The sequence below is a fragment of the Musca vetustissima genome, unplaced genomic scaffold (genome assembly GCF_032173495.1).
Source record: "Musca vetustissima isolate MV318-11 ecotype Yass unplaced genomic scaffold, APGP_CSIRO_Mvet_v1 utg744, whole genome shotgun sequence".
Classification (NCBI taxonomy): Eukaryota; Metazoa; Arthropoda; class Insecta; order Diptera; family Muscidae; genus Musca; species Musca vetustissima.
Genome location: NW_026888268.1, coordinates 160,628 through 186,045, shown reverse-complemented (window position 1 = coordinate 186,045; position 25,418 = coordinate 160,628). Strand labels below are relative to the sequence as shown.

Below are 25,418 nucleotides of genomic sequence, written 5' to 3'. Positions count from 1 at the left end.
TATTTCATACTCATAGCTCAAAAGACCATGAATTTTTTTCCTTAAAAATTTGACTAAGGATTCCATACGTATTTGTCAGCTAGTCCTCTAAAAGGCTATATCTTCATTGGGCCACTTATCAAAATTTGCATTAAATGCTTATAACGTCAAAATTTTGTGCTTAGTACGTGTTGACCATGCGCTTCCCATGTCCTCATGCTAGGCTCATGCTTAGCACGCATTATAACCAAACCGCCATTTCATAATCGAACACTATCAAATAGGAAACCTTAACTTGTTATAATCATCAATGGCTCAAAAACAAACCAACCAACATCATCCTTCCAATTGAATGTGACAGCATGTTTTCCACAATCATGGGAAACACTCACCTTATCCTAATAGCAAAAGAAAAAATATCAACGATCATTGGCATGCCTCTGCAATGCGTGGGAAACATTTCACAACCAAATGAAATACATGATATTCTATAGGAATTTTGTGTGTGCCAGGACACACTTATCCTTTTTCACAAAGAACACACAACAACAAAATCTTCAGTCTTAAATAACACAGAACAGATGCCTTTTCTTGTCGTGCATTTGAAAATTTTAGTTTTCTTCAAGCATTCCCACGCTCACAAGGAAACTAACTGAAAATCCTTTGGACAGACAGATTTACACAGGCCATAGGCCTATGACTGCTGGTATATTTACAAAGACCTGCTTCTTCTTATCTGATGCGATTCTCATGCCCGAGAGTATAAAAGCCGAGGACTCTCAAGGATTCAACATCATACTCTTTTGAGCATTCAAACATTACACATCCTTCCAACACAACAAACATTCAAAATGTGCGTAGAAATCACACAAAACAAAATGGATATCTCCAACAAGAAATCGTATAGCGTGAATAAGCTGTTGAAACAAATATTCAAACAACAAAAATCCCAAAAAGTTGCTGCAGAATCTATGGAATCATTGGAGAATGACCGCAATGCCAGTCTAGAATCGGAATCCTTTGAAAACGACATCAACGAAAAACTCTCAGCCATGCAATCCTTTGATGATGATTGTGACTACCCTACTGCCATCACCTCAGTACCAGTTCACTTCATTCGAACCGATCAGGGTACCTTCTTCTGGACTACCACCAGTGCTTTGGAACAATTATCCTGCCAGCAAGATCGTTGGGCCCAAGCCTAAAAAACCAATTGGCTTAGAACGATAACTCATCAATCCATGTCTTCCATTAGAAATCAATCTAAAAGCTTTAACTTCAAACTGTGATATTTTATATTTAGAATTAAGAAATAATAATATTTTAAACAAAAAAAAATATATAATATTTTTAAAAATGAAAACAAAATTAAAATTTGTGTTTTTTTTATTTAGTGGGAGAAGTTTAAAGACTCGTGAATTGCAATGAATGATTTTGAGTTTATTATATGGATAAAAGAAATTCATTTAAAATCAAATTTGAAACGAAATTACTGGACATCCCATTACCTTCAAAGTGTGTAATGGCACTTGACTTGATTACAAAATTTGTTCTGAAATTTGCTTTCAGTTTTTCCATAATTTTTAAAGAACATTTTTCAGCATACCTACAATAATATAGAACCAGATTACTCTTACAAACCTGTACATTCCACTAGCAATGACAAGAACCAAACAAAGGATCGCATGGGAATCCGAATTGCCACCTTTTTTTAAACTGCGAAAATGGCAACACTTAAAATAAATGAGGACCTCGCCATTGCAGACAGTGCTGCCAGTTAAATTTCATGAAAAATCGTAAATTTTTCAGAAAAAAATCGGCATAATCGGCATTTGTATTTTTACAAATCGGGAAAAAATCGGCAGCATATAATTTATAAATAAATTCATATTTTTGGTTTATAACAAATCAATATTGTTTATTACATTAATAATTCTGTATAAAAAAATAACATAAAAGATTCATTTTTCTACAAAAAATTTAGATTTTTCTAAAATATAGTAATTATTATGTACAATAGTGAGATCTTTCAGATTTACGTATAACACAGTGTGATATTAAGGTCATAAAAATAACTTACAAACTATTACATATTTTTATTACACATTTTTAGTAATTCATTATCAATTTTGATATTAAAACAATTTGAATTATTTAGTTTGAGGTAATCTTTAGAATAAAGAATCCCTTCCAATGAATCATTCTCAAGTGAGCTTCTAATTTTAGTTTTGTTAATGTTTACCTGACTAAAAATTCGTTCCACATTTGCTGTGGAGTGTGGAAGAACCATAATTCTTTGTACAAATTTAGACAAAACTGGAAAAGCTAAATTGGAGTCCCCACATTTAATTTCGGAATTTTTTTTTCAAAAACTTTTTAAATTATATTCTGCATTTTTAAAAATTTCTTAAAAATTCAGAAAGTTTAACTCCCTAAACTCGGAGTCTAAAGATTGCCTCTCAGTTTCAAAAATAAAATCGGTTTTCAAGTTCTATATGAAAATTACTGCAAGTGCTAACTATTTTGTCTATGTCATTTTTGGGAAGTTTTGTTTCTGAAACAATATCTTTTGCATATAAACCCAAATATACTTCATTATATTCTAAAAAATTGTTCGTGCCCATGATGTAAAATGTAAACTAGACAGAGTACAATGCTGACAAAAAATACAGATATCTAAGCCATTGAAAACGGCTGCGGCGTGTCGCCGATAGTTATAATGATTAAAAAGTTAGACAATTTGTGTCGATTGTTGAAATATCGGCAATTCTGGGGCAAAAATCGGAAAATCGGCATTTTCCATTTTTAGAGTGAAAAATCGTCAAAATGCCGATAAATCGGCAAATATGGCAGCCCTGATTGCAGACTAAATATTATAATTTAAACGAGCCGATAGAAGTAGGGAAATCGATGATTTGCAGTAGAAACATAAACGTATTCCATAAAATAAGGTCTATATAGGATATCTCGAACTTAAATATATTAGCAGCAACTACATCAGTTATATTGATTGGAGCGATCAAAAATTACAACCATGGGGCAACACTCAGATTGCAACCAACTACAAAACAATTTTTTCAGGCAACGATAGGTGGCACTATGACAATTTTTTCTGCTATCTCAAATATTTTATGAAGGCTCAAAATCGTTCCGAAAATTCCAAAATATGGATTCCAAATGATGGATTTTTTTAATTTTTTCATGGGCTGTCAGAGGCATAATATTCGATTTTTTAAAGTATTTTCTTTAGCACTAAGTTTTAGACACAGGCGGAATAATACCTTTCGAAGGTTTACTAGATCCTTACACTTGCATTTTTAAATAATATTTTATTATAAGTACTGTCCGAGTCATAAGTCTAGATTTTTAAAGGATTTTTTTTTCAATTTCAATTGGAACCCAAAAACTATGAATTTTTAAATTATTTTTGAAAGGCTATTATGCTATTTTGCAAAGCTGTCAATAATGATGGGCTTTTGAAAAATATTTTACTCAAGGACTATTGTGGAATAAGTGTGAGTTTTCATAAAATATATTTTTAAGGATTTTCGATATACGCATATGGGTTTTTTTGAAGGTATGTTTGCCATATTTGTGGATTTTAGAGATGGTTAATTGTTTTTTAAATTCTCAGTGCCATATGTGTGGATTTAAAAAAAAAAAAATATTTTTAATGGCTATAAGAGTAATAAATGTGAGTATATAAGAATATTTTTAAAAACAGGTTCAGAGAGCCACAATCATAGTATTTTAAAAGTATTTTTTTTCAAAGACTATTTGATCCATTATTGAGGACTTTGTATGCATATTATTAAAAAGAGGGGTTTTGAAGAATATTTTTCAAGGAATGTTAGAGATTTAGGCATAGGGATTTTTATGATTCAGGTTTAGTAGAAAAGACGGACTATATTTAAATATAAGTTTCTCTAATGGTCTGAAAATGATATTTCAATCATTTTTTAAGCCGTTACGTTATATGCTTTTGAAAGTTATTTTCCTTAGCTATAATGCTAATGCTTTTAAACCCCAGAGTGAATCAATAGAATTATAATGTCCCATTAGACCCCGATTTGTATCAATTGAAAGAAGACAATATAATTTTCGTTTTAAAATATTTTTATATTTTCTTTTTTATAAAAAGTTTTAATTTTTTCTTAATTTCTATTAAAAATATCACAATTTTTTAAAGCTTTTTTAAAGTGTACTGTAGTTGTAAAATATTTAGAATATTTTTCAATTTGTTTGCCAATGGAAGACATGGATTGATGAGTTCTCGTTCAAAGCCAATTTGTTTCTTAGGCTTGGGCCCAACGATCTTGCTGGCAGGACAACTGTTCAAAGGCACTGGTGGTAGTCCAGAAGAAGGTACCCTGATCGGTGCGAATGAAGTGAACTGGTACTGAGGTGATGGCAGTGGGGTAGTCGAATTCATCATCAAAGGCTTGCTTGGCTGAAATTTTTTCGTTGATGTCATTTTCAAAGGATTCCGATTCTAAGCAGGCATTACGGTCATTCTCCAATGATTCCGCAGTACGTTTGGTGGATTTTTGTTGTTTGAAGATTTGTTTCAACAGCTTCTTCACGCTATACGATTTCTTGTTGGAGATATCCATTTTGTTGTTGTTGAATTGTTGAGTTTGTGTGATTTCTACGCACATTTTGAATGTTTGTTGTGTTGGAAGGATGTGTAATGTTTGAATGCTCAAAAGAGTATGATGTTGAATCCTCGAGAGTCATCGGTTTTTATACTCTCGGGCATGAGAATCGCAGAGAGTAAGAACAAGCAGGTCTTTGTAAAAATACCAGCACTCTTAGACAATAGCCTGTGTAAATCTGTCTGTCCAAAGGATTTTCAGTTAGTTTCCTTCTGAGCGTGGGAATGCTCGAAGGAAACTAAAATTTTCAAATGTATGATAACAAAAGGCATCTGTTCTATGTAATTTTAGATTTATGATTTTGTTGTTGTATGGTCTTAGAAAAAAGGATAAGTGTGTCCTGAGACAGGCAAATTCCAATAGAATGAAATAAAATTTTACTTGGTTTCGAAATGTTTCCCACGCATTATAGAGGCATGCCAATGATTGTTGTTATTGTTTTTCCCGAATGAGGATAAGGTGATGCTCTCCCAGGGTTGTGGGAAAACATACTGTCACATTGAATTGGAATAAATATTTGGGTTTCTTCAAAACCGTTGATGATTGAAACAAGTTGTGGGTACGGTTTTTTAATTGATAGTGTTTAGTGATAGAATTGGTATTTAGTTATAATGCGTGATAAGCATGAGCCTAGCATGAGGATATGGAATGTGGGCCAACACGTTCGTGGCATGAGCTTTGGCATTTACAGAGTCCTACAGTATAATATGGGTATAAATAAGTTATTCTAATGGGATTTTTTATTTTAATTGTTGTGAAGAATGCCTGGGCAAGTGCACTGTAACAACAATGGTTAACAAAAATGAGAGCAGCATTTGTTCGATTGTTAGGTGTATGGAGAAGCTCCATATATCCAGGAAAACCAAACATAAAATATTCTAAGCATTTACAAAATCGAATCTGCTATACGGCAGTGAAACCTGGCTTGTGTCAAACACCATCAGGCAAAAGCTACATGTATTCATAAAAAGATGCAACGGATTATATGTAGAATACTCTGGCCCATAAATAACATAGAGCTGTGGAAGCAGATTGACCACACCTTAAGAAAAGTATGTCTATAGCATAACTTGAATGGAATCGCCAAGACTCAAGAAATCGAGGTCCACAAAGAAACGCCAGGGGACGAACAATGATCTATGAACTAAGACAAAATAAATTTTCATGGAGAGATGCAAAACAAGGGCAACTACCCGAGTACGATGGCGGTGCTCCCAAGTGGAGTTACAGGAAAAAGTCAAAACTACAAAAACCCTTATATCTTTATATGGGGCTATTGCAGGTTATTTTTGGGATGACATGTCTTCAGTAAAATCGAATGAGGAATATTTTTGTAAAACATGTCCTCTTTCTATCTTGTGTCCTTGTGGTTATTTTCGTCCTCACTTTATTGAACCATAAACTAAATACCACATGACAAAATTTGTTGACTTCCAAAATTTTACAGAATTGTCGCTCATAAAATTTTAGAAATGTCCCTCATTTCCACTTTTATCTGATCCTTGCCGACCGAAAGACCGCTCCACAAAACCATCTATGTCCGACAGGCGTCTGACATGAATATCCTTTGACATGAATATCCGTAGTCTTTCTTTTTCTGTGAAAAGGATGTAAGGGAATCTGCATCACATTTGTGGTAGATAGAATAACATCTTCGCTTCCTAATAGGGCTTATCTGTGTCCTCTGGTGTTTCCAAGGACCAATAGCTCAGATTTTTTAAAAAATATTTATCCATGGACTATAAACTTGGACTTTTAAAGAATATTTTCCTTAATTAATTTTTTAATGAATATGTTATCAAGTGCTATCAGGACTATAAGCTTTGATTTGAAAAGAATATTTTTCCAAAGGGATATCTGGACATTAAGCTTGGATTTCCAAGGACTGCTGAATGTGATTTTTTAAAGAATATTTTCCAAGGACTATCAGGACATTAAGCGTAGATTTTTTAATGAATATGATATTAAGGACTATAAACTTTGATTAAGCTTGGATTTTTTAAAGAGTATATTTCCAAGGACTACCAGAAAGTGTTTTTCATCAGTTTATAGTTTTTTAAGGATATTCTACCCAGAAGCTATTTATTGATTCTTTACAAAGAACCTTTCATGCCCAAATATCTCTTGTAACAAAGCAATGTACGTAGCTGACCAAAGAATCAAAAATAATGTTTAATTCCTTTTTGATGATGATTCAGCTGAAGTTCATTTTTTTAATGTCAAATATTTGTCCAAGGACTATCAGGGCGTTGAATTTATGGAATTTTGTCTCATATTGAAGATTTTTAAAGAATATTTTCCATATAGTAAATATTTTTATTTTTATTGTAAATAAATATATTTTTTGTATATTTTTAATAATTTTGCTTATAAATAGTCATTATTTAAATATTACATTTTTTAACTTTACTCAAAATTAAACAAATTTCATTTTACATTGGAGGACGCAAAGAACTGATTTCTTATGAAACAAATTTCTTTTCTTTCTTAAACTGCCGAGGTCCAAAAGAATGTACCCTGTTCGGTGCGTACAAAGTGGATCAACAAATAATTTTTAAAATTCCTTTTTGATTTTGATTCCGCTGGAGCTTTTTTTTTAAAATGTTAAATATTTTTCCATATATTATATTCTTGTGTTTGAGTTTTATGTGAAGAAAAAACAGGTTTTCAGAGGTGTTGTGTGACATCCTCCTTTATTCCACAAAAAAATGTTTAGACAATCTTGGTATATTCTATAAATCATAAGCGCCCCAAAAGATGATCAATTTATTTGTGTTCTTACAAATTTCATTGACTCTTGTAGGCTCACGTTGGACGCATGCTTTACCACGCTTTCTAGACGTACTCCTACCACACTTCCACAGCACACTTTTTTGGGCAACCAATTACTATTAAACAAGGAATACAATTCTTATTCACAAATTATTACCGATACATAGCCTTCACTTCAGTGTATTGAAAATGATACAACAATACGCGACGTGTCTAATTGACACACACTTTCCAAGGCGTGGGAAACAGTTTGAAATGATGTTGCACTTTTAATTTTATTTGAAAAGTGTCTGTCTGCCTAAGAACCTAAGAAACATGCACGTGCATGGCATACAAACTAAAGATGCAAAAACAACAAGAAAAGAGGATCATCGATTTTACTGATGGAATCCTAGACACAAAACATTTATGTCACTAGACGTTCCCACGAGTCGAAAGGAAAATCAAACAAAGGATCACAGACACAGGCTATTGTTTTAGTCTGTAACTGGTAGTTTTACAAATACCTGCATGTTCAGTTTTGCACAACTAGGATATCGAGGAACTGAGAGTATAAAAGGCCAGAAGTTGTGAAATTTCAGCATCATTCTCATTTGAGCAATTCAACACTTCACAACATTCCTTTACACCTCAAACATTTAAAATGTGCGTAGAAATTACACCAGCTCAACAATACAACAACAACAAAATGGATATCATCATCTCCCAGAAGAAAAGCTCCAGCGGCATGAAAAAGCTTTTGAAACAAATCTTCAAACAACAAAAATCCCACAAAGTTTCCGGCAATTCTATGGAATCTCTTGAATCCTTGGAAAATAAACGCAATACCGAACTTGAATCGGATTGCGATTCAATGGAATCCTTTGAAAATGACATCAATGAATGTCTTTTGGCTGCAGAAGAAGAAACCTATGTTCCCGTTCACTTTGTACGCACTGAACAGGGTACTTTCTTTTGGACTTCGGCTTAAAATGAGCAAAAGAAGAAATTGGCAATTTGTGTCTTCCATTGTAAAATGAAAACCTTTAATTTTAAGAAAAAATCTGTGATATTAAAATAATAACTATTTATAAGAAAAATGATTAAAAAATACAATATATATATTTATTTACAATGAAATTAAAAACATTTTTTTTATTTGAGATTTCGGGGGGGTACATTTGTTGAGGGAAACCGGAAAAGTCTTTTAGAAAATAGTGAAAACACTGGTAAAATATTCTTTAAAACCCTGATAGTCCACGAAAACATATGTTTTTAATCTAATAGCCCTTGGAAATAATTCATTAACAATTCGATCTGATATAAACAAATTATTTTTATATAAAATTCCCATTAATTGCTCTGATAGCCCAAAAAATGTTCTTTTAAAAAACTACATTGATAGTCCTTGGAAGAATCTTCAATAAAATTCGCGTTCACATAGTCTTTGGAAAATTATTATTAAAAATCCCATGAAAAACTATTCTTAAAAAACCCTTGCTAATAACCCTGGTAGACCAAATATTCTTCAAAAAATCCAGGCTTATAGTCCTATGAAAATATGATTTAAATGTCCATTCTTATAGCCATGATAATCCTTGGAAAAATATTCTTTAAAAAATCCACACTTAATGTCCTGATACCCTTCGAAAAAATATAATCAAAAAACCAAGCCTTATGTCCTGACAATCCTTGAAAAATATTCATTAACAAATTAACGCTGAATATCCTGATAGTCCTTGAAAAATATACTTCCATAAATCCACTCTTAATGTCCTGATAGCCCTTGGAAAAATATAATAAAAAAGGCTTAACGTCAGCCCTATGAAATATTGAGTAACAAATCCACCCTTAATGTCCTGACAACCCTTGGAAATATTCCACACATTCTCCACACGTATAGTCCTGGTAGTCCTTGGAAAAATATTCTTTAAAAAATCCACGCTTATAGTCCTGATAGTCCTTGGAAAAATATTCTTTAAAAAATCCACGCTTATAGTCCTGATAGTCCTTGGAAAAATATTCTTTAAAAAATCCACGCTTATAGTCCTGATAGTCCTTGGAAAAATATTCTTTAAAAAATCCACGCTCAGAGTCCTGATAGTATTTGGAAAAATATTTTTAAAAAAAATCCGCGCTTATAGTCCTGATAGTCCTTGGAAAAATATTCTTTAAAAAATCCACGCTTATAGTCCTGATAGTCCTTCAAAAAAATATTTCTTAAAAAAAACACGCTAATTGTCCTGATAGTCCTTTGAAAAATATTCTTTAAAAAACCATGCTTAAGCCATTGGAAAAATATTCTTTAAAAAATCCAGGCTTAATGTCCTGAAAGTCCTTGGAAAAATATTTTTTAAAAAATCCATGCTTATAGTCCTGATAGTCCTTGGAAAAATATTCTTTAAAAATTCCACGCTTATAATCCTGGGAAAAATATTATATAAAAAATCAATGCGTATGATCCTGATAGTCTTTGAAATAATATTACTGTATAAATCCACGCTTTTAGTCCTGATAATCTTTGGGAAAATATTTTTAAAATACCCACATCTATAGTGCTGATAGTCCTTTGAAAAATATTATTAAAAATCCACGCTTATGTTCCTGATAATCTTTGAAAATATTCCTTAAAACTCCATGCTTGATAAAAAATTCCCTCAAAATCCACGCTTATGGTCCTGAAATTTCTTGCGAAAATTATTATTTAAAAAATCTACGGTTATCGCCCTGATAATCTTAAAATATTCTCTAAAAATCCGCATTTGTGGTCCTTTTAGTCATTGCACCTTCATTGTAAGATGCCTGCCAGTGTTTTTATTTCGAGATTGTAAATTTACAGGCAGATTGTAAATTTACAATGGTGCTTTTCACGACTCAAGAACCCGGAATACCTTTAAATATCCAATCTTTTGTGGCCCTGTTAGCTCTTGAATATTTGTTGTTAAAAATCTTGAGATTTTTCGATTTTTTAAATCTTCAAATTACGATTTCTCAAACACCTCTCTATGAGTTTGATGTTCGATTTTCAAGACTTCAAATTCCAATTAGTCAAACTCCTCTCTACTGCTTAGCGGTTAACATTTGATTGTTTTTTTTTATATTAAACAAACAGTGTGCCTATTCAAAGTTCGTTGCGTATTACGCGCATAAATCTAGGTCATATGCCAATCGTTTGTCGATAAATAATAAACCATGTCAAACATGGGTTAAGTTTTTTGTTTGACAAAAAAATAGAGACCTACAAGAGAGCAAGAAAAAAACTATACCAAAGATCACTGAGAGAAAATCAAATATCAAACTCTGAGTAAAGCTTGTCTCGACTAATTCCCGATTCGCTTTCAATGACTCGTTTTGGTTGGAACTGTTGGTATTAAGGTTCGTTCGTATGGCTGGCTGGTTGGTGCTAAAAAAACAGAGCTTACCACAGACTGCGATCGACCACTGAGTATCAGTTAGACACGGTTAGTCGACGAGTTCGAATATTTGGAGCGGTTAAATTTTGAAATACAAACGTCAGTCGAGAAAGAAAGAAAAAAAGGTTCGCATTAAAAACCTCTGGTAGTAATTTTTTTGTTTTTAAGAAGCAACAATAATTTATAGTTTTTTAGCTGCTGCCATTTGTTTTTATTGCTATTTGTGTAATCGTCAAGTGTGAAAACAGAAACAAAAAGTTAAAAAAACAAGCAACAAATTTTCGAATTGTTATCATTGACAGAAATTTCGTGTTTCACTTAAAAAAATAAATAAAAAAATGTATTGAATATTTTTAAGTGTGTTCGTGTGACTTTGTCGTCGTCTATCTGCCTCCTCTCTATTTTGTGCATCCAAATTTGCTATTATTTTTTGCAATTGAACAGTGTGAAATAACAAAAAAAAAATTAAAGACAAGAAATAAAACGAAACAAAAATTGAACTGGAACCGGTTTAACGGAGCTCCAAACGAGTGCTTATATCATCATTAGCAAAAACGAAAGAAAAATTACCCACCATATAATTTTGTTTTATTTCTCGAAGTCTACGGCAAACTGGTCATACTTTTATTTATTTTTTTGCGAACACAGGCTTATTTTGTCAAACCAAACCGAAAAAAATCCGCAAAACGAGGAGAAGAAGAAAATAAAGTAAATTTCGCAATAGTTTTCTTTATATGGTATTGGGATTTTTTGAATTTTATTTTTTCTTCGACGTTTTGGCAAAGCAAAACAAGCAGTCAACTGGTTGGTTGGTTGACTGCCTGACAATTAGCTTCGCCTACCTTAACTTAACCAGCATTCACTCGTACATCGATACAGCAATTTCATGTTGGCTTATTTTGTAAAATTAAATGTAATTTAATTGAGGTTATTATGTGTTTTTTTATGTTGTTATTTTTGTTGTTGCTGTTGTTGTAGTTGTCAAGAAATACAATGGTTGTGAAAACTGAAAGTAATCACCATTTATTATAAAAAAATACCATGCACACAAAACAAAATATAGTGGAATAAACCAAATAATAACTAAATTTTCTTGATATACCCCCCATATGTACAGTGAGTGTCGACAATGAGTTCGTGTTTTAGTAATTGAAAAATAAAATAACTTTAAAATCGTTCTATGAAAAATTTATTTTAATATCAGCATGTTAAGCTATTCAAACGTGAAAAACCTGACAGAAAAAAAAATTATTTAGCTTTTGGTCTTCAGAGCCGGAATATGTTCAAAAATATGGGCAACATAAAATCTATATATTAAAGATCAAAATATCGTATATCAGGAATGCCTCCGGACTCTGTAATACAGAATTACAGATTCTCAGATTGGAAAATTCGGCTCGGATCTTCCATATACCGAAACTAGGCAGAAAAATTGAGCTGAATAGAAAATATTCAGCGAAGACGTTTTTTTAACAACAACTGGGCCTCATCAAAATACCCAACAAATGGTAGGACCATTATATGGGGACTAGAACCCATATTGGACAATTTCTGGAAATATGTTCTTTAAACTCTTTGAAACCCATGTGCTTAATTACATTTGGAAAATGCGGTCAAATTATTTAAAATACCAAAATCGGGACAGTAATTTTATTTTGAGGTTATACCAAGACAGAGACCGAGATATCCGATTTTCAGGACATATGTACAAAAGTTTAAAGTCTTACATATTGTTAACTCGAAATAAAATATTCTAATCAAGAATAATTTATGAGGTCTCAGAAAAATAATCTTGTATGGTCTTTCGAATTGTTATCATTGACAGAAATTTCGTGTTTCAATTTAAAAAAAAATAATAATAAAAAATGTATTGATTTTCAGAACATATGTACAAAAGTTCAAAGCTTTGCTTTACGTATTGTTAACTCTGAATAAAATATTCTAATCAAAAATAATTTACGAGGTCTCCGAAAAATAAGCTTGTATGGTCTCAAGAGCTTGTAACGCAACAAAATGTTGACCTAGACCCACTATAACTGGAACCTCATTTAAATTCCTCATGTATTTATTATGAACCTCTCGGGTCTATAGACTTCAGGAGTAAATATATACCCCATAGAATACAAATTTTGCCATTTTTTGTAGAAGTCAGTGACCGGTTCTCATGAAAAGTGTCATGTTGATTCCTTGGTCAGATTCCTTTCTCTGTGTAAAATATTTTGACAATCTGGTCATAATTGTGACCTCTAGAGCGACCAGATAACCTACACAACTACCACGGAATTCTAACAATCTGCGGATTTTTATTCCGAACCTGGGCAATATTTCATGATAGTTGCACCCTCTTGACCGACTAGAGGTGTTCGGCTTTCAATTCTGGCCTATAGATCGAATTAAAAAAAATAAATTTTTGATTCAATTCAATTCAAATTATTATCTGATTATCAGCGAAAATTATAGGCGTTACCCTTGACAATACCTGGATCCTCAGGAAAATTTCAAAGCAATCACCGCTATATTTCCGCTCCCTAGTGGGGTAATGGGTTACTAAATAATATAAAAATACGTTAGCACCTGTAAATATTTAAATGTAACTCCCACATCCGACTACATATGAAATTATAATTGGTATCAATTTAAAGGTCAACCACTCCTCTTGATCGCTCTTTATAAAAACCGGCATGCTTATTCTTTGTGCCGATCCTCTTCTCCATGTAAAAATTCGCGATGTTTGGGCCATAAGGTCTCAGAAAAATAATCTTGTATGGTCTTTCGAATTGTTATCATTGACAGAAATTTCGTGTTTCAATTTAAAAAAAAAATAATAATAAAAAATGTATTGATTTTCAGAACATATGTACAAAAGTTCAAAGCTTTGCTTTACGTATTGTTAACTCTGAATAAAATATTCTAATCAAAAATAATTTACGAGGTCTCCGAAAAATAAGCTTGTATGGTCTCAAGAGCTTGTAACGCAACAAAATGTTGACCTAGACCCACTATAACTGGAACCTCATTTAAATTCCTCATGTATTTATTATGAACCTCTCGGGTCTATAGACTTCAGGAGTAAATATTTACGCCATAGAATACAAATTTTGCCATTTTTTGTAGAAGTCAGTGACCGGTTCTCATGAAAAGTGTCATGTTGATTCCTTGGTCAGATTCCTTTCTCTGTGTAAAATATTTTGACAATCTGGTCATAATTGTGACCTCTAGAGCGACCAGATAACCTACACAACTACCACGGAATTCTAACAATCTGCGGATTTTTATTCCGAACCTGGGCAATATTTCATGATAGTTGCACCCTCTTGACCGACTAGAGGTGTTCTGGCCTATAGATCGAATTGAAAAAAAAATAAATTTTTGATTCAATTCAAATTATTATCTGATTATCAGCGAAAATTATAGGCGTTACCCTTGACAATACCTGGATCCTCAGGAAAATTTCAAAGCAATCACCGCTATATTTCCGCTCCCTAGTGGGGTAATGGGTTACTAAATAATATAAAAATACGTTAGCACCTGTAAATATTTAAATGTAACTCCCACATCCGACTACATATGAAATTATAATTGGTATCAATTTAAAGGTCAACCACTCCTCTTGATCGCTCTTTATAAAAACCGGCATGCTTATTCTTTGTGCCGATCCTCTTCTCCATGTAAAAATTCGCGATGTTTGGGCCATAATTGCCGTCTCTGTATCGACCAGAAAATCATACAAAAACAATGTTTTTGATCCATTTCATCCCCTAAATATTAACCGATCTTTACCTAAAAAAATAGGGATCTTCATTGGGCAGAATTTCGTGTAGATTGGTCCATAACAGTAGCCTGTATCTTGTTTACAAATTATAATGGACAGACGACGGACACCCATGTCTAGATCGACTCAGCAAGTCGAGATATGACGATCGGTATATTTAAAGGTGGGTCTAGGGCCAATATTTCGTTACAAACTCTTGAGGTTGCAATATACCCTGACAACATAGTTGTGTAGGGTAGAAGAACGTTTTTGGTCCATTTCATGCCCTAAATATTAACCGATCATTACCAAAAACCAAAGGGATCTTCTTTAACTAAAGCAGAACCTACATTCAGTATTTCGCGACATTTGATCCATATTTGTAGCGTATATCGTGTTTACGAATTATAATGGACAGACGGACATACATATCAAGATCGACTCAGCTAATTGAGATATGACAATCGGAATACTAGGACCAATATTTCGCGGCGTTACAAACTCCAATTTGTAATATTGTTCTGAAATGTTGAACAGAAATAAAACGAAACCACAAATTAGTCGAATATATTAATTATTGAACCGCCAACCACAAGTATTTTCGCTATCGGAACGTGGAGACTTTTCCAAATGGAAAAAGACCAACAACCTCATAGTATATTTAATAATATCAATATAAATTCTTTCAAGTGAAAATCTCAAGAAGTCTTGAAGATATAGCCGATTTATTGTGTCAGCATCAAGTGACGGCTAAAGGGCCTCTTAAACTTTAAACGCGTTTTTCTCTTTTGCGAATCTATATAACTCAAAAACTAATAACCCAATCGATTCCAAAATTTTACACGTTTCTCTGTGAGTGTATAGCTATCGTATGAACTAGGATAAAGCCAAACTTGGTTCTTGGTAAAAAATCGGCGATTTTCCAAAAATATTTTTTCAAAGGTCCGCCATTTTGTTAATTTTAGAGCGAAGTCAATAATCCTAGTTTATACGAGAGCCAGACATGTACTCTTTCTAACACCATTAGAATTTTCGGATTCCGATGTTCCAGTGAGGAGTTATCATGCCCGCGATCAAAAATAAGGACTTTTCTTTAATTACAAAAAACAACAACAAAAGAATAACAAAAAATTTTTGTAAATTATTTTTCTTCTCTTTTAAATTTTCAAATATATATGTGCAAAGTTACAAACCTTAACAAGCATTGGTATTGATTTACTAGCCCATTGAAAATCTTGAAAAATTAAAATCGAGAATGGGTGGGGTTCCCTTAATAAAGCATTTGGGTGATTTGATTATCCTATAGTTTGAGAAACCGATCAAACCCGCAAAATTATGCCAAGCCCCAAAGTAATATATCAAATTACAATCATGTATCTTAAGCCCTTGAAATCCCAATATTATTTTTTACGATCCCATTAAATCTACTACAACCACTGGAGTTTCCACCGTCGTGCATTTAAATATTTTGTTTTATTTTTTGTTGCTATAAGGCATTTTGTTTATTTACAAATTACGATCATTTTTTTTTAATATGCCAAGGTGTTATATGTGTGTGAGTTTGTATGCGATGATGTTGTTGTTTCTGCTGCCTTTTTTTAATTTATGGGGAAAACCCAACAAACAAACAAATTGATTGATGTTGCGGTGATGGTGACGCAATTTTGACCAGTGCTAATACAAGTTTGTTTGTGTGTATGTATGTACTTACAGTGTGTGAATTTCGATTGAATATAAAACGATAAACGATATTATTTAATTATTTACATTTTACTGGCTATATGTGAACATTTTTTTTCTTATAAAAATTACTCATACAATTGAACAAAATTAGAGAATAACAAACTAGATATGCCGGCAGAAACAACTCATTAAATGCCGGCAATATAATAGAATCTTTTAAATAGATTTTCAATTATTACTACTAGGAAACAAGATGCAATGAAAAATTTAAAAAAAAATCACAGAATTACGAATAACATGGTTTATTTTATATTCCTTGTTATGAAACTGGTGGGAAGTGTTTGGAAATTGCTCTGAATGAATCTCACAAACCTGATTTTTATAATGATTCAGCATTTCTCTCTCTATAAATATATATATTTTTTAATGCGAGCGTAATCGTAATTTTTAGTTACTTATGTTGTTTTTGCACTTAAATAGATTTGTCTGTACTAAAACTTAATTACTGTATTTTTTATTATTCAGCTGTCATTCTAGATTCTAAAAATTCTCTGATATACTTCTAACATTGAATTTGATTTATTACTTAGTTTTTTTTATGACATGAGTTTGTTTCAAGCTTAACCTCCTACAAATGTCATCGGAAATTCCAATATTAAAGCTAAGGTACTAACAGCTTCATAAATACAAATACATTGTAATGAAAAATGCTATTAATATAAATTAAAAAAGTAAATAAATTCTAAGGAAATTTTTAATGTTAATGTACAATTTTCAAGATTATTTGTTGAATTTCAATGCCGAAGTGAAAAAAATGGGAGCACAGCGTTAATATATGTTTTTAATTTAATTCTAAGGGCATCAATATGAAACATTTTTCCAATCACCCAATATTGCAAATTAAATATAAGTCTATGTTGAAAACTCCATATTATATTAAAATGTTTGACCATTTGTGAAAATTTTTGACCAGAAGAAGTGGACCAATGAGTTCCAACTTTGGACTTGATCTAGGCATGGTAAAGATAATAGGACATGCAAAGTTTGGTTCATAGCGGATATTCTATTATCCTGATATTGGATTTATAAATATTGAACATTTTTGGTAATTTGTGCGGGAGGTGCCAGAAGGGATAGACTAATAGGTCCCATCTTCCGACTTGATCTAGACCTCGTAAAGATAAGGGGTTGTGCATTTTTCGATTTTTAAATATTAAACATTTTGATCATTTATGGAGGAGGTACCAGAAGGAGTGGACCAATGGGCCCCATTTTTGAACCTTATCTATGCTAGATAATTATTGCAGGCTGGGCAACATTTTGTTCATATCGGACATTCCATTCGCCTGATATTGGAATTACAAATATTTAAAATTTTGACCAGAAGGAGTGGACCAAATGGTCCCATTTTCCTACTTGATTTCTTAAAGTTTAGTTCAAATCGGATAGTCCGTTCGCATGATATTTTTAAAATTAATTTTTTGCACAATTTCGACCATTTTGTGGGGGAGGTACCAGAAAGAGTGGACCGATATTCCTCATCTTCGAACTGGAACTACGTCTGGAAAAAATATTAAGATGTGCAAAGTTAGGATGAAATCGATTACTCCCTACTTGGGTTATGGTGCGCCCAAGTCGGTCCGACAGACATTTGTAAATCGACTCCGAATTGCCTGAAACGGATTTGGTCCACAGAACATGGGGTTTAAAACCAATATTTCGATGAGGCACATTTTCAGCTTATCAATGTGTATATACCCTCATTAGCCATAAGGCTGAGGGCAAAATGTTGTTAAGAGCGACTGGGCGGAATTTTGTATTCCTACCATCATAAAGTAAATCTTTAAAATTCCTAAAATCGATCAATCCTTTATAAGGAATATATATCAGAAGGAATATATATAAACTATATTTTCTGCGAGGAGGTTTTTATACCTACTTGAAGAAGTCTTTAAACTTTTCAAATACCAAAAATTAAACCTTTATTTATTGGCGACCAGCAGAGAGCCTTGGAAGATGAAATAAAAAATTCCAAAAAAATCTATTTAATTTTTACCGCTACATTACCATTTGGTAACGAAAATAGTTCCCTTCAGTTGCAGTTCAAAAAAGTGCTGTATATTTGGTACTTACATTGACCTATATTTAAATAATTTTCACTGGTACTAAAAATATCTGACAATGATATTTCCGTTCATATTTTCGATACATTTAGAACAGTTACTAAATTATTTATAAACAATAACTTGTATTCACACTTTTATAAACAACAACAATAAAACAACATAATGTGCAAATAAACAATAGCAGCATGGTAACTACTTTTTTCATGTTAACATTTACATCCCGCATCGAAAGCCCATCAAAACGGTAATACTTCCTTTAATGTTTGTTTGACCCTCTTTTTATTGTTTTTGTTAATATTCATTCATTTATATTGTTATTACTTTTTGCTCGAAACTTTCTCATTTTTACCATGGCATTGTAAAACAGTTCCGGCATAAGCTAAACTATTTCGAAAATGTGCGCAAAACACCAAGAAGCGCATTTCCTGTTAAAACAAATATCACGAATGGATGATGCTACAGCTCATGCGTAGCACCGCATCGATTTGGTTGTGTATATGGATGATGAGTCACTTCATACTCACCGTAGACGATTTAAGCCCAAAACGCTCACAGAAATGTTTACAAAAATTTAATGTTTGGCCAATGGTTTTCTTTGTTCGTCGTCGGTTAACAGGCGACCAAAATATTCATCTGAACCAAATTTCACGACAAAAAAACCAAAAAAGCAGGCCATCAGCCATGAAATGCAAATATATTTCGACAATTAGACCTTAAAAATGTTCATTACGCAATCACCACAGGAACTCAACAAGACATCAGTCCAATACACAACTGCTGTAGTCATTTAGTGGCTCTGCTTACTCATTCCATAGCCATCACCATCCAAGCGGGCTACCAAAGGTGATATGAGATTTTGTCGTCATAATTACAGGGAATTACGCAGAAAACTCACTTCACTACTGCTTGGCATTTAAGACCTCAGCTATTATTTTGTTTTTTCTGTATTTTATACGAAGCTGAGCTTAAAGAAATAGCTACAACAACCGTTGTAAAAAACAAACAGAAATGATTCATTGTGAGGTTGAATTAAAAAAAAACAAGACGATACTAATTAAGAGGCGCCAAGCGGTAAATGTGGTTAATAAATGCAATAATGTAGACCACTTGGAATTAGTCACAGGGAGTTTTGATCCAATTGCATGAACCTTTGAAATAAATTCGCTAACGCACTTCTTGGGATGTAGTTGTGAAATCGGATGCTTCATTAACAGTTATTTTAGTACATTTGGTATAAATAATTTAAATTAATTTAATGTCAATATTTTGCCCTCAGCGAGGTACACACAACTTTCGAGCTAAAGACAATTTTTGGTGTATAAAAGTTCGGTCTATTTCTTTTTAAGTATTTCTCCTATATACTTGCAGAAGTATCTTGCCCCATATTCCGTATTTTCTAGGAGCAAATTTCAAATGAACTGGCTGTAATGGGGCATTCCGGGTTTTTGATGGATAAAAGAAATGAAAACTGTCAACTTAAATCCATGATCAAATATTCTAGGTCAAATCTCCGATATAAAAATCTCTTCTCATTTTTGGTGTTTTGGTGACCCTAACCACATTTCCAACAGAGGTGATTGTAAGCTGTCATTCCGTATTCTTAGTTGACAACAATTTTTTCGCAAGTATAGGTCTATGTTTCGACATAGCCCCATACAAAAGTCCAGCACTATTTAGTGTAATTTGGCATGGAATGCCAAAGTCCAGTCCACCCATATAAATGACGTCCTAGACTATATAAAGGTCCTAAAAATATTTCCAATGTGGCAGTAATTAAGCATTTCCAAATCTTGATAAAGAAAAGATTATTATTTTAATATAGTTCCCGCCTAGTTTTTGATATTATCTTGAACTTGGGTGAATTTTCCAACCCAAGACTACCATTCTAAAGGTTCCAACATATTTAGGATATTCTGAATATCCACCTCATAGTGTCTATTGTCCGTCTGACTTTCTTTATAAATTGAGCGTCCAATTTCATCTGGAACATCCCCAAAAAAATTTAAGGTTCGACCAGTTCCTATATCCCAAGGGCCAAAATTGAGCTTCCCCAAAGCCAACTGAGTATCCGATTTCATGCAAAGTTTGCATATCATAAAATGTTTACCTAATCCAGATCCATAAGTCTGAGCGATTCTAATACATAGACTACGACTCTGGAGACTGTACAAGAATTGCTATATGAATTTCTCCCACTGTGCTTTATTCATATGGGGTTTACATAAACGTAATTGCCTCCATTTGGAGTTCGAAGGTTACTTCTGTAGTTTTCTGGAAAAAAATACCTCATAATTGTAACTATCAGTCTTTCCTGTTCTCGTGCAAAAATCGGTTCATTCCCCTTTGCTATTTCTTGGAATTTAAAAATAGAAATCTTCCTTTCTTTGACTTCTCATATCAGTAATGTGTGGTAATTCCCAACGATGCAACAGTCAGTATCGACACACTTGACGTCATAGGAAATTTATGTATTTCAAACTTAATTGAAATTACAGTAGAAAGCCTTAAATCTGCCAACTCATTTGTTTTGAGCCTCAATTGACAGGATTCCCTTATTATTGTACACTTTTGTTAGCGTTGTTAGCCGGGATAGTCTCGAATATTTTCCTTGTCTTCTTCTGCTACTTTACAACTTTAAAAATCTTTTATATTAAACTTCTCCTCTTTCCATTTTTTCAGTGGAGGTTTCACTGTAGTGAAGATGCTAGACGAGTTTCAACAGCATACACTCCTATACTTGCTACTCGTATCTTTGGAATTTCCTTGCAATTAGAAAAACCCCCTGGCAATTAGAAATAATACCCACAATATTCCTATTCACATAGCACAGAGACAGAAATGGGAGAATATGGGAATTATATTGACATGTTCTTATCATTCATAATTCTAAGAATAAATAAATGCTTTGTATTTTCTTCTTCTGCTTATGGATTGATTTGTCAATAAGGTGTTGGTAATTCCGCACCTTTTAAAGTTCGTTGATAATAATGAAGGTCGGTTGTTGGCTGTGGAAGTTGCTTGGGTGGGGTTTGGTTAATATCAGCAGTGGTAGTGACAGCCGCAACAACAACAATGAACCTATCATCTGTGCATGTTAATGTTAAATCCCCAAAAGCCGCTTCTATTAGGCCAATTCAAATCACGTTTGATTTTTTTGTAGCTTTTGTTGTATTAATATCTGACATGTGTGTATGTCTCTCAGTCAGCCTGCCTGCCTAACTATAAATGTGGATTTGTTTTGGATTTTTTAACCAAACCACAAAAATTCAATTTGTTGTTAGGGTTTATTCACTCCGTGAAACTAAGCTTTGAAATGCATTTCAGACGTGTCTGAGACGCCCAACACCAAACATATAAATTTACAATCACGTCTCATAATCAAATCACCAACAAGGTCAATAGCGTTTTGGTTTTTTGACTTGTTTGATTTGATTACAGAAAATAAAAACTCAATTTTGATTCATAATTTTTATTTTGGTAATAAAAACATTTGGTTATTCAGCTCGAAATTTCATAATTAGTTGCTTCGTCAATAAAGTCACATCTCGTAGAAATATAGAAAAATAAATTAATTCCTTCTTTTCTTCCTCATTCTATTTTAGCAATGAGAATTTTTACTTGTGTTCTATTGGTAGCAGCCTTGGCCGTCAATGGCTTGGCTGAAAATCTCTGCCTTATTGATGCCAATGTTGCAGATATACCCAAAACCATTCGTTCCGATTTGTATCGTGGCCAACAGGAATTCACTCTGAACATGCTGGAAGCCATACAAAAGGCCACACCAAATGAGAACATTTTCTTCTCACCCTACAGCACATTCCATGCCCTGCTCTTGGCCTATTTTGGTGCTGATGGCAAGACGGAAGAGGAGCTGGTTCAGGGACTACGTCTGCAATGGGCCAAGAACAAGAAACATGTCAACAATGGCTATCGCCTGGAGAAACAAATGCGCTACAGTCGTACCAAGAAAATGCCTTTAGAATTCACTGCTGCCGATCGTATCTACTTCGATAAGTCCATCAATCTGGCTGCCTGTATGAAGGAGAATTTCCAAGATGAACTTGAATCGTTGGACTTCAGAACCAAAGCCGAGGAGGGTCGTATGGAAATCAATAACTGGATTGCCAATGTAACCCGCAATGAAATCCCCGAAATGTTAAATCCTGGTGATGTCACCACCGACAGTCAAATGGTTTTGGCCAATGCTGCCTATTTCAAGGGACAATGGTCGGATAAATTCGATGCCAAAGATACTAAACAAGAGATTTTCTATACCACCCCTAGCCAGTATTCTTTCGTACCCATGATGCATAAACGTGGTGTCTTCAATATGGCCGTTGATGAGAATTTAGGTGCCTATGTTCTGCAAATGCCGTATTTGACTTCACATGATGAGGAAAAGGATTCCGAGATTTCAATGGTCATCGTTTTGCCACCCTTCACCGAGGGTGCTTTGGAAAAGGTCTTAGCCAAATTGAAGCCAGACTCATTGGAAAATGCCTTGAAAATGGCTTCACCCAAGGAAATTGATATTTCATTGCCGAAATTTGAATTTGAACAGAATTTGGAATTGGTACCGGTAAGTGGAAATATAATATTAATATTCCTAAGGTCCTCCTCAGAAGGGGGAGACATTTTTTCTATAAAAAATTTGCCCTCATACTAATTTTTTTTTTTTTTGTATTAATAACCTATCTTCTGCAATTTTTCCCTATAAAAAAATATAAGAGTCGATTTTTATAAACAACAATTTTGTCCTCATTGGTCAGGATATTTTATAGAAAAAGACTGTCTCCATTACTAAGGATTTCTATAGAAATAAATATGTCCTTTTTGCTAAAGAATTCAATCATAAGTGCTAAACAATTTATTTTTATAAAAAAACTATCCTCATTGTTAAGATTTTGTTTATAAAAAAATCGGCCTTCATTACTGTAGAATTTTTTATTTAGAAAAAAATTGTCCTCGATTCTGAGAATTTTTTTCTATAGAAAAAATTGGTCCTCAGCTCTCAGGAACTTTTTTATATATTAAAAAACCCTTCTAACGAATTTTGTGCCTGCCTTCACTTCTGAGGAATTTTTTTCTATAGAAAAACTTGTCCTAAGATCAGATGATTTTTTTCTATATAAAAATCTGTCCTAAGATCAGATGATTTTTTTTCTATAGAAAAAATCAGTCCACAGATGTGGTGATATTTTTTTCTATAAAAAAATTGTCCTAATTTCTGAGGATTTTTTTCTATATAAAATCTGTTCTCAGTTTTGAGGAATTTTTTTTTTCATGGGAAAAAATATCCTTACACTGAGTCTATGCAAAAAAAAAAAAAAAATCCGTCCTATTCTAATATATTTCTATTGTTACTTTTGCAGATCCTTCGCAAATTGGGCATCAACAGTCTGTTCGATCACACCGCCAACTTGAGTGGCTTCTCCACGGAAACAAGCCTGATGTTTGGTGATGCCAAACATGTTGCCAAAATCAAGGTTGATGAGGAGGGCAGTACTGCTGCTGCAGCCACTGTTGTTTTCAGTTTCCGTTCAGCACGTCCCGCCGAACCAACCAAATTCGAATGTAATCATCCATTTATGTTCCTGATCTATGATAATACCGCCAAGGCTGTACTCTTCACTGGCATTTATCGTGATCCCAAGACACAGAAGTAGACAGACAGGCTACACCCATACATCACAATCCGGTGCAAGGAGATTTTATTCACATTTCTCTGCCCTAGGACTTTTTTACTCGTCTCGTCTCGTTTATATTCTATTTGTTTGTTTATTTTTCTTTTTCATCTTTAAAACTAATTTCTACTGCTGCTGCTGCTAATACTATGACATTTGCCCTATTCTCTGTCTATTGTTTTATTTATAAAAATATATGAGGACGTGCTTAATTTTCGTTTTATATGTTTTATTTTTTTATATTATTTTTTGTTTTGTTTATAATTATTATTTTTTATTTTAATTTTATTTAATTTGTAATTTATAAGTTTTTTTGTTTATTTCGAATAAATTATAATAATAATAACAACAATGACCGTTAGGGTAATTTATACAACAACAAAATGAAATACAAAATTATTTCCGTGTTTTATTATTTTTTGTGCAAAGAGAGCAGGCAATTTTTTTTAAACTACCATAGCCATTTCATGATTGCATGTTGAGATATTCATTTGATCGGAAATACTTTCCGAGAAGAAGTAGAATAATAATATTAAATAACTATTGAAAAGCTATTTGAAAGCAAAACAAATATGAGTAATATCACGTGCAGATTTCGAAATATAAATAAGTTGGATTTTTGTTTAAAACAAATTGGTACAATAATTGTGGGAAACCGATAGTGAACAAAATGAAAAATATTAAAAAAATAAAATAATCACTAACGTAGGATTTTTTTTTATAAAAAAAAAAAATAGAAATCATTCACTGATATTTTTTGTTCTATAGAAAAAATAATCCTCAGTAATAGAGTATTGTTCTTTCACAGAAAATATATATCCGTGATAAATGAGAGTTTTTCTATAGAAAAAAGATTAATATTCAGCTACTGAGACCTTTTTTGTATATATAACAAGCAAAAATGTCATTAAGCTCGGATATTTATAACCTCCATTATACCTCATAATGGAGTTTATAAATAGTCGTGCACAATCAAAATGCCTAAAATCTGATAGAAGAAAACGAAATATCAACTTACAGACTTTCATGTTGATATTTTATGTATTCAACTTACCGAACTCTTCAAAATACCCATGTTGTGTATCCCATTACATGGGGGCTATACCAAAAAATTACAGCTGGTTAAAAATCATGCCCAAACTTTTTTTGGAAGGAAGAGTTGTTATTCAATGAAAACGCGGAACATCAAAATCAGTTCAAATGCCAAAAATTTCGAATAATAGAATATTATGCCAATAATGACAATTTTTGTAATGGACGATTTTGTAACCAATTAGAATCCAAAGCAAGTAAAAAAGTGCCAGTCACCGACAGATAGATATATTCCACCTTCGAAAATGATCTAGGCTTTGTAAAGATAATAGGTAATGCAAAGT

General features: G+C 32.8%; 4 protein-coding genes across 4 annotated transcripts in view; 2 read left to right on the top strand and 2 right to left on the bottom strand.

Moving 5' to 3' along the window:
- The window catches only part of LOC133336064 (enhancer of split m7 protein), a 378,459-nt gene that overhangs the window by 240,265 nt on the left and 112,776 nt on the right, over window positions 1–25,418 (bottom strand). The gene's annotated exons all lie outside the window — the stretch shown is intronic.
- Window positions 858–1,184, top strand: LOC133336091 (enhancer of split m4 protein-like). The gene has a single exon (XM_061544389.1). It carries the CDS (start codon window positions 858–860, stop codon window positions 1,182–1,184), a length of 327 nt encoding a protein of 108 aa, XP_061400373.1.
- Window positions 4,275–4,637, bottom strand: LOC133336090 (enhancer of split m4 protein-like). The gene has a single exon (XM_061544388.1). The coding sequence runs from the start codon at window positions 4,635–4,637 to the stop codon at window positions 4,275–4,277; it is 363 nt and encodes a 120-aa protein (XP_061400372.1).
- LOC133336089 (serine protease inhibitor 88Ea) lies at window positions 8,050–24,024 on the top strand. Its single transcript, XM_061544387.1, has 3 exons — window positions 8,050–8,350; window positions 21,961–22,937; window positions 23,731–24,024. The coding sequence occupies exons 1-3, from the start codon at window positions 8,050–8,052 to the stop codon at window positions 24,022–24,024; spliced, it is 1,572 nt and encodes a 523-aa protein (XP_061400371.1).

Coding starts and splice junctions, on each gene's coding strand:
- LOC133336091 (XM_061544389.1), top strand. CDS start 858: ATGGATATCTCCAACAAGAAATCGTATAGCGTGAATAAGCTGTTGAAA.
- LOC133336090 (XM_061544388.1), bottom strand. CDS start 4,637: ATGTGCGTAGAAATCACACAAACTCAACAATTCAACAACAACAAAATG.
- LOC133336089 (XM_061544387.1), top strand. CDS start 8,050: ATGTGCGTAGAAATTACACCAGCTCAACAATACAACAACAACAAAATG. Junction 8,351..21,960: donor CTTTGTACGCACTGAACAGG/GTACTTTCTTTT, acceptor ATTCTATTTTAG/CAATGAGAATTTTTACTTGT. Junction 22,938..23,730: donor AGAATTTGGAATTGGTACCG/GTAAGTGGAAAT, acceptor TTACTTTTGCAG/ATCCTTCGCAAATTGGGCAT.